This window comes from Mobula hypostoma, chromosome 3, assembly GCF_963921235.1.
Source record: "Mobula hypostoma chromosome 3, sMobHyp1.1, whole genome shotgun sequence".
Classification (NCBI taxonomy): Eukaryota; Metazoa; Chordata; class Chondrichthyes; order Myliobatiformes; family Myliobatidae; genus Mobula; species Mobula hypostoma.
In genome coordinates this window covers 154,624,474-154,637,978 of record NC_086099.1, presented here as the reverse complement: position 1 = coordinate 154,637,978, position 13,505 = coordinate 154,624,474, and the positions used below count along the sequence as shown (strand labels likewise).

The 13,505-nt window shown below is 40.0% G+C and overlaps 1 protein-coding gene across 2 annotated transcripts in view; it reads right to left on the bottom strand.

Moving 5' to 3' along the window:
- Nucleotides 1–13,505, bottom strand: part of LOC134344338 (ATP-binding cassette sub-family A member 13-like) — a 219,322-nt gene that overhangs the window by 175,626 nt on the left and 30,191 nt on the right. For both annotated transcript variants that reach the window (XM_063043940.1, XM_063043941.1), the window contains exons 7-8: nt 7,622–7,737; nt 5,114–5,247 (exon numbers count right to left, since the gene is read on the bottom strand). In XM_063043940.1, the coding sequence (XP_062900010.1) occupies nt 5,114–5,247; nt 7,622–7,737 (250 nt within the window). The remainder of the gene's footprint in view (nt 1–5,113; nt 5,248–7,621; nt 7,738–13,505) is intronic.

The window sequence follows — 13,505 nt, the reverse complement described above, 5'->3', positions numbered from 1 at the left end:
TTTGAACTGAATAGTGGGCTAATATTAGTTAAAACAGTAAGCTTTTATAAACAAATCATTTGTTATCAGCAATAAGATCCATGCCAAAAAGACCTCAAAACCAGAGATGGCCCAAGAAGGGACACAAAGTTGTCCAACAATAACAAAAATGTTTATATGTGTTTGTGTTAGCAAAGATCTGGAAAGCAAGGAAATAAACAAACAATATGACACCCAAGCGTCTTTCTGGACTGCACTTTTTTGGAACACCTTATCGATTATTGTTTTAACATGTATGAAATGATGTTTGTAGATAGTATGCAAGACAAGTTGTTTCATATTCCTCAGTACATGTGACAATAATAAACTAATTTAATTTACATGAGTAATACTGCAAGCTGCACTAATGTGGATATTCTAGGGTAATCAACATAAATGAGTGAAGTGAGTAAAGAAGACAATACTGAACTATTCCATTAAGTATACAAAGGAAAAGTGTTGCTCCATATTGTCAATAAAGTGTTATTTCAACATTCACTTAACAGTCTTTAGTTCATAGTTTTGCTTTTTAAATCTTTTACTATAACAAATCCTAAAATGAAGCACAGATTTGGGAAAAGTGAAAAGAGAAAATTATGGAAATACTCAGCAGATTAAGCAGCAGTTAATTTTTTTTTCAAGTTGATTAGCTTTCATCAGAACTGGGAAAAGTTTGAAATAAAGTACACTTTAAATAACAGAGGAATGGGAAGGGTCAGAGGAAATGAAAAAAAAATGGTGTCTGTGATATGGTCAAGTCAGAGGATATTGAATGACCCCCAGAGTCCTGGTGCTGTCTTATAAGTTTATACTTTTCAAAACAGAAAATGTTACAGTTCTCTGAAAATTTAAAATAGAAAACTGCAGATACTGGAAATCTAAGATAAAAACAAAATGCTGGAAATACTCAGCACATGCTACATCTGTGAAAAGAGAAAGGGCAATTCTTTGTCTCGCCCGTCATTTCAACTGCCCCCATTCATTGTCAGCATCAAACTAAGATACTGTAGAGCCCGTCATTTAAATTTTTCATTTACGTAGCAACCATCGGATGGTGGAAGCATGGGAAGAAAAACAGTTAATGTTTAAGGAAAAGTTAGAGAAATATAATTTAAGTTACAAAGAGGGGAATGTAATGGAGAGGGCTAAAGGGCTGTCTATGATTGGGTGGCGAGCAATTGAGACTGAAGCATACAAATGATCTCAGTGCTTCTGAGAGAGGGTAGAGAAATCATAGCTGATTTGTCTGGAGAAGTAGAGGAAGATGAATGAGGTCAAATGAAAAGAAAAAATGCTAGTTATTGTAAATCTGAAATTGAAGTAGGAAAATAAGCATGAGTTAACATTACAGCTTGATATTCTTTATGACAAGGACCTTCTATGATTAGTTAATGTTAATTATACTTTTATTCTGTGAAGTTGTATGGATGAACAGAGAACAGGTGCTGGGAAGTTTGTAATATTTTTGTTTCCCCACCAGGAATGTTTAGCTGGCCAGTGATGAAGTGGCAGCTGCACTGGACTTCAAGGCGAGTGGTATCGGGTTCGAATCTGACGGACTCCTTACACGCTTTCCATTTGTGCTGGGTTGACCATCAAGGTAGCAACTTGACTTCATAAAAAACAGACTAAAGTGCTAAAGAAACAGCAAAGTTGTCGCCTGGTGTGCTCAAGGAGCAGAAAGGAACAACCAGGAATGTTCTTCGTTGTAAATATAATTCTATTGAAACTGTCTTTCCATTTGAAATGTTATTGAAGTACAATATGTTATCACATTGTAACTACAGAAATTGTGTTTGTTTACTTGGTACATAATTCAGAAATTATTCTATTGTAACATAATTAAGAAAGCTGTCACAGGAAAGGGGAAAAGATCTGAACTTTGTTGGCTTAAACTAGATGGAGAGAAAGAGCATGAAGCTTAGTCTCGGATCAAAGAAACTAATATAACCATAGCTTATGACTAATGGAGTTTTAACTTTTATAGAAAGTTCTCTTTGCCACCAGGGTGTGCTGTGGGCAAAACACATGACCGAGTCAGTCACCAGCAGCTATCAGCTGGTGGCCCATTGAATCAGCCACTCAGTTGATAAAGACTAACCGGTAGTCCTCTGACTTGTTTTTGCTACCCTTTTAAACAATCATACCACATTTGCCATCGTCAAGAACCTGTGGCTAGAAATGAAGCAAAACTTTCTGTGAGGGCCTCTGCAATTTCTGCATCAGGAGATTGCTCCATTTTATTGCATTTAAGGCCTCCTGTACCTCCTCCCTGCTAATTCTTATTTGGTCCAAGACAACATCACTCATTTCCCCCATTCCTTACTTTGCATTATTTCCTCCGCAGTAAAAACTGAAGAGAAATATTTATTAAAGATCTCTCCCATTTCCTTTGGTTCCACGTGCAGACAGCCATGCTGATCTTTAAGGGAACCTATTGTCTCCGAGCCACCCTTTCATTCTATAGGATCATTTGGGATATTGTTTCACCTTGCCTGCCAGATCCTGCTCATATCTTCTGTTTGCCCTCCTAACTTCTCCGTTAAAATGCACTCCTATACTTCTCTTAGATCAGATTAGATTCAACTTCCAGCTGCTGTAGAGGATGATCTGGGATCTACATATTCTGGTGGAGCATGGGGAAGAATAGGTTCTGGCTGCAGTTAGTGGTTGAGTCTTTTGGTTGTTCAGTCTCTCCTTTCGCAGCTGCCACTTGTTCTGTGCAGCACAGCAGTGTTGCAGTTACAGAAAAGTGCAGTGCAGGTAGACAGTAAGGTGCAAGGGCCACGACAAGGTAGACTGAGCAATCATGAGTCCATCTTTGTATAAGAGGTCTGTTTGGTATGGAGCCCCAGTTTAAATCCACACCCCCAACGGTGCAGCACTCCCACTGGCTGTGAACCTCAGGAGAACTCTATTGCTCCGAGTACCTCTGGCATAAGTTAAGAACACTGCATTCTCTGGCTGTACAGTGTGAGTATGATCACTTGGCAACAAATCAAGAAGACAGTAATATACCAGTGCAATATTTCCAGACTAATTGGAAAGGGTACAGAGGAGATTTACCAGGATGCTGCCTAGTTTAGGGAGTATGCATCAGAAATTAATCAGAGATTAAGGGAGCTAGGGCTTTACTCTTTGGAGAGAAGGAGGATGAGAGGAGACATGATAGAGGTGTACAAGATATTAAGAGGAATAGATAGAGTGGACAGCCAGCGCCTCTTCCCCAGGGCACCACTGCTCAGTACAAGAGGACATAGCTTTAAGGTAAGGGGTGGGAAATTCAAGGGGGATATTAGAGGAAGGTATTTTACTCAGAGAGTGGTTGGTGCGTGGAATGCACTGCCTGAGTCAGTGGTGGAGGCAGATACACTAGTGAATTTAAGAAACTACTGGACAGGTATATGGAGGAATTTAAGGTGGGGGGTTATATGGGAGGCAGGGTTTAAGGGTCGGCACAACATTGTGGGCCAAAGAGCCTGCACTGTGCTGTACTATTCTATGTTCTATGTTTATTGTCATTGTGCCGAGTACAGATACAAAGCCAATGAAATGTAGTTAGCATCTAAACAGAAATGTAAAGAATAGTATTATTACAAAATAACTGCGAATAAAAATTAAGTGCTACAGCACACAAATATAAAAGTACTGAGACAGTACAATATGGGTGCAATACTACTTAGCACTGTGATATGAAGTTCAGCAGTGTCACAGCCTCAGGGAAGAAGCTCTTCCTGTGCCTGCTGGTGCAGGATCAGAGGCTCCTGTAGCACCTACCGGATGGGAGGAGAGTAAAAAGTCCATGGTTAGGGTGAGATGCATCCTTGATAATGCTTTTCGCCCTGCCCGGGCAGCATTTATGGTAGATGTTCTCAATGGTGGGTAATTGGGTGCCAATAATCCACTAGGCAGTTTTCACCACACGCTGGAGCGCTTTGCGGTCCGATACGGGACAATTGCCATACCACACTGAGATGTATTTGGTGAGTATGCTCTCAATGGTACAGCGGTAAAAGTCTGTCAGTATCGTGGGACAGAGGTGAGCTTTCTTGATGCTCCGCAGGAAATAAAGGTGCTATTGCACCTTTTTGATCAGGATGGAGGAGTTCAGGGACCAGGTGAGATCCTCGGAAATGTGGACACCGAGGATTCACTGGCTCCCAATTGCTTATGCACAGTATGTGCCTCTCTTTTTCCTTACCCAGAGCCTTGTTATCTCTCATCAACCAAGTTTCCCGAAACCTGCCAGCCATGCTCTTCACCCTAACAGGAACATACAAAGCCTAAACTTTTGACATCTTGAAAGTTGATTCTTCACAGGTGTAGTACTTGGGAGGGTTTAATATAGTGAGACAGGGGGTGGGACAGTGCAGGAGGGGAGGTTGATGCACATGTGGAGAGCGAAACTGGCAAGTTCAGAGGAGAGTAGACAGAGCCAGGAGGGGAAAGCACAAGAAGGTTCAAAGATTTAACTGCATTTACTTCACGTTAATAAGCCTCAAAGGCAATACAAGAGTGGATCAGCACGTGGTATTATGCTATTGTTGCAATCGCAGAAACATGGCTGAGGGAAAGGAGGGACTGGCAGCTCAGTGTTCTGGGTTTGAGACATTTCAAGCAAGACTAGAAGAGTGTGCAAAACGGGAGTGGGTATTGAATTGCTGATCAGGGAAGTTACTCCATCAAAGCTCAGGACTGATATTCTAAAGAGATCAGCCAATGAGATTATATGGGTAGAATTTAGAAATAAGAAACGGATGATCACTTTGATATGGTTATGTCACAGTCATCCCAAAAGTCAGAGGGAATTAGAGGGTTAGATATCCAGGTGGAAGATAGAAGGTTGTAAATGCAACATTCAAATTATCCTTTCTTGTCAAGCTATGTAGTATACTCTGCATAGCTGTTTAAATAAAACAAACCAGTACATAGTTTCCAGAATAATCTTTCCATTATCAGATAATGTTTGAAAAAATTGGGCGTCTTGTTCAATATCCAAGTTGTTACATCTGATTGCAAACCAAATCTAGAATCAGATGCAAAATATTTAAATATATATATATATATATATAAAACCATGTCATTGACATCATACCTTGAGGACAGGAATTGAGGTATTCATCAGCTGCTCGACTACAATGGGATCCAGATTAAATGAATCCTTCAGTATTGACTCAAGTTCTTTAGCATTCCAGAGAACATCCTTAAGTACCACATCCATTTTCATACCTGTTAATTAAAATGGATTATTTATGTTTCTTGATACAGTTTATATCAACCTCCTTGCCATTTTCTCATTCAGGAATCATATTTTAACTGTACTATTGAAATTTTGAAGAAGGAGCACTAATTGTAGCCATACAAGTGATATCAGCCGTCACATTTTTTGTTCAGTTGAAAGAATATGATAAAAAAAAAGAGTTCTGTCTGCTAAATGCTTGACAGCAGGTCCTCAAAACTGGATTTTTTCCATCTCCGATGATTCAGTAATGTTAAATAACTGTGCTTATGGAATTTATTTGTTTGTTGGGTCCTATATAAAGTTCAAAGTAAATCTATTATCAAAGTACATATATGTCACCATATGCAAACCTGAGATTCATTTTCTTGCGGGCATGCTCAATAAATCTATAATAGAATCAATGAAAGACCGCAGCAACTTGGTGCTCAATGTGTGCAAAAGACACAAACTAAGCAAATAGAAAAGGAAAGAAATAGTAGTAATAATAAGTAAATAAGCAATGAAAATCGAGAACATGAGATGAAGAATCCTTGAAAGTAAGCCTGAAGGTTCTGGGAACATTTCAATGATGAAGTGAAGTTGAAGAGTTACCCTCTGGTTCAAGAGCCTAATGATTAAGGGGTAATAACTATTCCTGAACCTAGTGGAATGAGTCCTCAGACTCCTGTACCCTCTTCCCGATCGCAGCAGCGAGAGGGGACCATGTTCTGGGTCATGGGGGATGATTGCTGCTGCTTTCCTGTGACAACGTTTTGTGCAGAAGTGCTCAATAGTGGGGAGGGCTTTAACCCTGAACTGGGCCATATCCACTCCTTTTATAGGATTTTCTATTCAAGGGCATTGGTGTGATCCAGCCAGTCAATATACTCTCCACCAGACAACAACCAACCATCAATATCCCCAAAATTGGGAAAATCCTATTAATGTCATTGAAACCAGAAAACACTCTGATCCCAAATAACCTTACTGTTCCAAACAACAGAATGTATTTCCCTATGGTATTCCTGAAACCAACAAATTAGTCTAGGTTTTGCAACGTTCTGAAATCCCCCTCAAATGCTGGGCCCCAAGTCTCATACCCCCTTATGCAAAATCTCATATTCATGTGTAGTACTAAAAATTTAGTGCAAATTTGCCAGTTCAGTGTAGAAGAGGTTTTGGCCACTGGGAGTTTGCCAAAGAGCCCTACAGCAGCTTAGAGAAGCTTGACCTTTCAGTGTGAATGGACCTTAAAACAACATTACTAAAGAACAAGCTGCACTTTGCCTATCTGCTGGCCTATGTCTGATTCACAACTGGAATGCTCAGAAACATCATTAGCCCCATGGCTGACACTGAATACCAGTGTCTGGTTGAACTTCCAGAATGATATGCTGTAACCCAGAAATCATTGCAATTCCATTCTAATCCAGAATAACCCCATTTTCAATTGCAAACCAAAAGATCGGAGGTCAGATCAGAAAGTTGAAGCTACGAGAATGACAAGGTCAAGATAAAAAAATGCTTATGCCATATGCGGAGCTCAATACTGTATCAGATAATAAGTATAGAAAGCACAAGGGTGTAATGAAAGAGGGAAATAAGAGAGAAAAGATTTTTTAAAACTCAAATATCCCTCTACTTTACTGTTTTATCTTGTAGTGCTTATAAATTCATTTTGGTGATTTAAAAAATAAAAGAAAATCCAAAACACCTTTGGATATTCTTGAAAGTTGCCTTGATAAAAATTGGAGTTTTCAATAGCAGCATACAGTTTTTGACAGGACCTTACTTGTATAAAATCCATACCATTATGACAAAATTAAACACCTTTACATGTTTAGACAACAATATTGAATGTTATGACCTTGAATACTGTCCTATAGCTTTACCAATTTTACAATTTTGCTATTTGTTTCTCCTTTTATAATACGTTAATTGTCAAATCAAATTCAAGCAGAAAAGTTTCAGGTTCAATTCCAGGTCTGCAGTGAGTTAATGATATAGCTTTTAATTATAGCTGTGATTAATAACATAACTTTTGTCCACATTACAGGGGGAAAGTTTGAAACAATAGGGCTGGATTTCTCCTTCTGATATTCAGCCAGTGGCTCTGGCAGGAATGTGCAGGATATCAAGTGTGACAAGGTCAAACTCTATTTGTTGTCTCCAAGACTATGCCAATTGAATCTTATGCACAGAAACTAATCATCGCTGGGTTGCCAACACTGAAATAATTTCAACAAGTGGAAATGAAAAAGGAAAGCCAAGATATAGTCTCTATTGAAAATAAAACCAAAAAGAAAAATTATGTTTCTATTTGGGTGATGTAACAAATTGCTGCTTGTAATGGTGAATATAAAATCATAAAGGAGTACTAACCTCGATTAACCACGTTGCGCACAATGTCCATTATACTGATAGTCAGATTAAAAGTAGTGTCTAAAGCCAAATATACATTCTCATGAGTGAAAAAGTATTTCACTGATTCAAATAACCTGAAAAAAAAAAATCAGTAATATGTGCATAAACAGCATATTTATAAAAATATAGTGCGGGTCGGTGGGACTAGGTGAGAGTAAGAGTTCGGCACGAACTAGAAGGGCCGAGATGGCCTGTTTCCGTGCTGTAATTGTTATATGGTTATAAATATAAGATCAAAAGTGGGAAAAGGCAAGGATAACAAATTAAAGGCAGGGCATTATTTTGCCTGAGATGACCTTGCCTTCAATTTGTATTCATTGCCTTTTCTCATTTTTGATGTCAGAAGAACATACTCAAGTCTCTGAATGTCAGTGATAGTCAGACACATATAGAAATAATTGAAATTAAAAAATAAATTTCATTTTCATTTCATTAAAATAATAATATTAAACATATTTAAAATTTATTTAATTCATATAAGTTAACTTAAACATGATATTTACAATAAAGAAAAAGCTTAACAATTTAACTCTTTTTAACGGACATCAGTGATCCCATCCAAATGAATAGGATCCTTACTTTGCTTGTGCAAAGCTGCGGGGCGGATATGAAATATATCTGACCCCTCAGTTTAGTACAATCAGCAAAAGCCCCATATGTTGTGCAGAGTGCAAGGATGAATTGGGAAGTCAGATGTACTACATCAGATCTCCAGCACACTCCATTCTTGGCACTGTTTGCAGATACTGAAGACGGGAATGTACTGAGGCCTCTAATCAGGTCTTTGGTACTACAGTATTCTGATCTCCTTGCTTCTGTTGTCGTAGAGACACGCAGCAGGAAAAGGGTCTTTTGGCCCAACTTGTCCATTACAAGCAATATGCTTGGTCCCATTTTGCTTACATTTGCCCGTATCTCTCTAAACTTTTCCTATACATGTACCCAAAATGTTGTCATTGTAGCCACCTCAACCACTTCCTCTGGCCTCTTATTCCATGGACGCAATTCTGTGGGAAGATAAAATCCTCAGATTCCTTTAACACTATTAGGGCAGTTCAAACTTAGCTCATTAGCACAAGTTGGACCCAATAGCTACATAGGCCATAAAACTATGCTTGTAGTAGATGTAAAAATATTACTTACATCTAACTTTGATATCAAGTGAATCAAAGGACAAAAAAAGGATTTAAGTTTATTTTATCTTCAAATAAGTGTTTGTGCATATGATCACATGGTATTATTTTTGCTTCTTCACTCTCCCTGGAATACTGAAGTATCACATTTTCTTGTTGAAATTCAAGTTAAAGTGATGATGTATGAACGAGTTCCAAAGGGAAAGACCAACAGTAATTCATCAAAAACTTCCATTATAAGTTAACAAAAATAGACAATAAAACCTCTATTGGACATCTCCTCATGTTACTTACAGGAGACTTTCTAATCTTCTGCTTGGCTTCTCATTTGACAACGTCTGCTATCTTTTTCCTGTGGTAAAGGCATTATGTTTCCTAAAACACTCCAGGGTTTCGTCAAGTTTAGCATGAGGCTCAAAATCTGGCTCAAGCATTTAACTTGACACAGTTCAAAAAAAGGAGGTGATTTCATGTATTATAAAAAATGAATAAATACTTAATGCACATGATTTATAGTCCTTTCTAAAGAAGCAATCTTGATTCTCTGATTTAAACATTAGTATTGGAGGGAGCAGAATCAGCGGAGGCACAAGGTAATGTATTCTTTGCTCTCGCTCTCCTCAGGGCTTCTGACCGGTGTTTAACAGAGAGAAGTATGTGGCTGACATAGGGTGATTTTTTAAACAGCAGAAGTTTTCCTTGTCTGCCTTTGACCAGATTCCACAAGACTTCTGGGATTCAAAGTAAATATTCAGAACTATATGGGTCCTAATCCCTTCAGTACACCATTACATTTGGTGAATGTGTCTTTGTAAAGGAATGGGGCATACCCAGGAAAGGTGATTGGGAAATCTGAAAAGTGATTGAAATATTGGTTCTATATGTACAACTATGTTGGGCTGCTGCATGATTTGTTCCAGTTTTGGCACATCCCCAGATTTATTATGCCTTTTTATTATTTCTTACAGGAGATAAAAACAATCCATTTGTACTATTGTTTCTGTGCCAGCTGCCAAAGCACCTCAATAACCAGCAAGATGGCGGCACATTCAGTCACACCAGCTTCTACAGGGTCAACAGAAGGTACTAATGTTCTATTTAAATGTTTTCTAATGATCGCAAGATCCTGCTATACTTTAAGAAAGTACTGCAGGTCTACACCATCAGCGAGTTGCTCACTGGCAGAGATAATGAAGGAGCTGCACGACGTGCTGCTGCCTGAGTCAGTGGAGGCTTGCTGTCTAATAGCGGCTGGTCCTTTTCTAGAGATTGCAAGATCCTTTGGACATTGTTAATCTGGTATGCCACAAGTCTGATTCACTGATTTATTGTATGAGAGCAGGGGCAGATGGCGTGGGAGCTGTGTGGCCTCGATCATAACAAGGACTAGGCCACAAGCCACAGTGTCGCCTGTTTGCGGCTGCCAGGAGCGAGGGAATGAAGCCAGCACACTCTATCGGGGATGATGTGGTGCAGCGTCCAGAACAGAGTTGGTGCTGTCCTCCCGGGGTTTTGGTGGGCATTGGGGCTGGTGTGCTCCACCGGGGGCGATGTGGCACAGCATCCAGGCTAGAGTCAGTGCTCCATTGAGGTCAACTGATGATTTTGATGTGCTGGGAAGTCTGGACTATACAGGTGTATATTCTGCCTCACTGTATTTTACTGATATTCTCTTTGTTCTTGTTGTCTTGTACGTGCAAGGACTGAGCCTCAGAGTATCGTGGGGGGTGGTGGGGGGAGGAGGGGACATCAATAACAGTGCGCTCCACCAGGGGTGGTGTGGCGTCGTATCCAGGCTTGAGTTGGTGCTGCCCCCACCCCAGTGTTCGTTCAGCAAGAGACGGGTTCTGCTGGGGTTGACTGTGGATTGACGGTGCGAGTTTTGGGACTTATTGTGTGATTGTGATACCATACCATTTCTGTTTGCTATCTCAGGTGTGCTTTGTGCTGTGTGTGACTGTTGGTACTGTGTTTTGCACCTTGTTTCCAGAGTAACACTGTCTTGTTTGGCTGTACCATGAATATTCATGTATGGTTGAATGACAATTAAACTTGAGTTGAATTACATCAGCAAATTCTCTTGCTACTTCCTTATAACCTATTCTCTCTTAAATTCTCCTCAAACCCCCACCTCCCATGTTTCTGCTGCCATCCACCTGCAATTGCCATCCAGAGGCAACTTACAAAAGTCATTTAAGCAATCAGCATGTCTTTAAGATGTGAGAGGAAACTGGAACACCCAGGAGAAACCTACATGATCATGGAGAAAATATGCAAACTCCACACGGCCAACACCTGAGATCAGCATTGTCCCAGGTCACCACAACTGTGCGGCAGCAGCACTGTTTCCTGTGCCACAGTGCCATCAGATGTGAGTGAGGAGGACTTCATGAGACTGGCAGGGCTAAGTGGGCAGGGTGGATAGGTCAAAGGAAATAGTTCTAAAAGGGCGAGGCCAAATTGCCACGATGATTCCACAGTTTACAGAGCCAAATGGTTGAAAAAACATAATGATGATGATTCAAAAGACAAAGAGGACAAAGAAAGGGACATGTTAAAGCCATGAAATGAAAGTTAACTCTGTTGCACAGAACTGAAACCAAACCATGTTGGAAATGCCTAATATATCAGGCAAAATCTGTGAATAGTGGAACACTGAGTTAATATTGCAGATGGATTTGTTAACTATGTTTTTCTCAAGGGAGGGAGGAGAAGATGGTGGTGCGACGCAGCGCACGCGGCCGTTCCAAATGATATCATATGTGTAACTAAGGGCCGTGCACAATCCTGATTTGATGGAGACAGCTGTGAGAAGCACAGAGGAACGCCTGGAGAAACTTCTGAAATGCCCACTTCGCTGACACTGCTACTGTGCGATCGAGAATCTCCGGAGGGGAAGGCCCGAAATCCTCGGTTTGCCTATTGCCGGGGCCAGGATCGAAGTGCTTGGCAGAGATGGTGCTCAGTGCTCGGTGTCGGAGAGTTTTCAGGCGGACTCAGAGTCGGACTGTGGTCGGATTCTTCCAGGATGCTGCATCAGCAAGTTTGCGGTGCTGGAGGTTCACCGTCTGCGTGAGGTGATGGGACTTTCGAGAGAGTTTGAGACTTTTTACCATGCCATGGTCTGTTCTTTATCAAATTACGGTATTGCTTTGCACTGTTGTAACTATATGTTATAATTATGTGGTTTTCGTCAGTCTTTCAGTCGGTTTGTCATGTGTTTCTGTGATATCATTCTGGAGAAACATTGTATCAGTTCCTAATGCATGCATTATTAAATGACAATAAAAGAGGACTGCGTGTCCTCATAATCTAATCTAATCTAACCTTCAGAAATGCTACCTGACCTGCCAATTATTTCCAGCATTTTTTGTTTTATTTTAAGAAAGGTTATTAGTTTTAAGATAATCGTTGAATTCGCTTCCACTGCCCCTCAGACAATGCCTTTTGGATCAAAACAACTCATGGCCATAGAGAATTTTTTTTCTTTATTCATCTTTCTTTACACCAGTAAATTTAATGGTGCTCCTTCAGTTACAGATGCTTTTGCAATTTGTTCCTACATGCTACATGATTTTGAATATATATATTAAATCTCCTCTGCCACTTTATTCTCTCCCTGCAACTAGTCAAGCTTCCCTGATACCATTCTAGAAAAGGTCTGCCTCACCTTCTATAAAGATGTTATATCCTTTCTAATGTATGTAGAGTAAGCTAAAGAAGCCAATTAGTCCTACTACTGATGAGAAGGGTTGAAAATATATGAGACAGAAGATTTGACATGGAACTGCAAAGACTTGAGTTGTCAGCATCCACAGCTTTTCCTTACAGAACGCTCAAAGGATCCAGCTACTTCCTCATACCTTTGTTTACAACATAAATATAAAGAAAACACAGTTCAGATACACCCAGCTTAATACTCTGAATAGTTAGCCACATTTAAAGAGGCTCAGTTGACAATCACGTGCATATATTGTGAAAAACAATCTCCACTGAAAAAACATGTTAACTTGCACAATAGGTTACCTTCGGTCATGAGGAAGTGGCTTTATTATGAAACAGGTTTAGTTAGCTCACGTGCAAACCATCTATCCTAAAGCAAAGGGCTATTATCACTCCAAGTCATGTAACTATCCTCCACTTCCTGGGAATGACTTAGTATCACTGACTGAGCTGGCCAAGTTCTGAAAGTGAAATGAGCCAGACTAGATCTGAGGTTGGAACCAAGTAGGCAAATATGAGGGAAAAACTTACTTGTCCTCTTTCTTCTAGGGAGTCCCTTGTATTGCAAGGAAGGTGGTTAGGGAAAGACTGAAGAATGATCTCAAAGCCTTCTTCAATTATGTGTAACAATTTAGTTGACCCATTATAACTTAGAGTGGAGAACAAGCATTCAGCATGGCATTAAGTACCTCACGCCATTTCATTAGATGTACGTAGAAGCCCAGCATAAGGGTAATGGAAGCATTGCACCATATCCACTATCTACCATTTCAAGCATGTACTGCCCTACCTGTGGCAGAGTCTACCAGTCCCACATTTACCTCAACTGAAATGGAGTGGGACCAAATCATCCTCGATCCTGAAACACTGAGTGAAAAGAAGGAATCAATTAGCTCAGGCTGCTTCCACACTCTCTCCATCCTGCTGACCAACTGTTGTCTCCTGCCAGCCATGAAATAGCTGAGACCTGTAAGTTAATATATCCT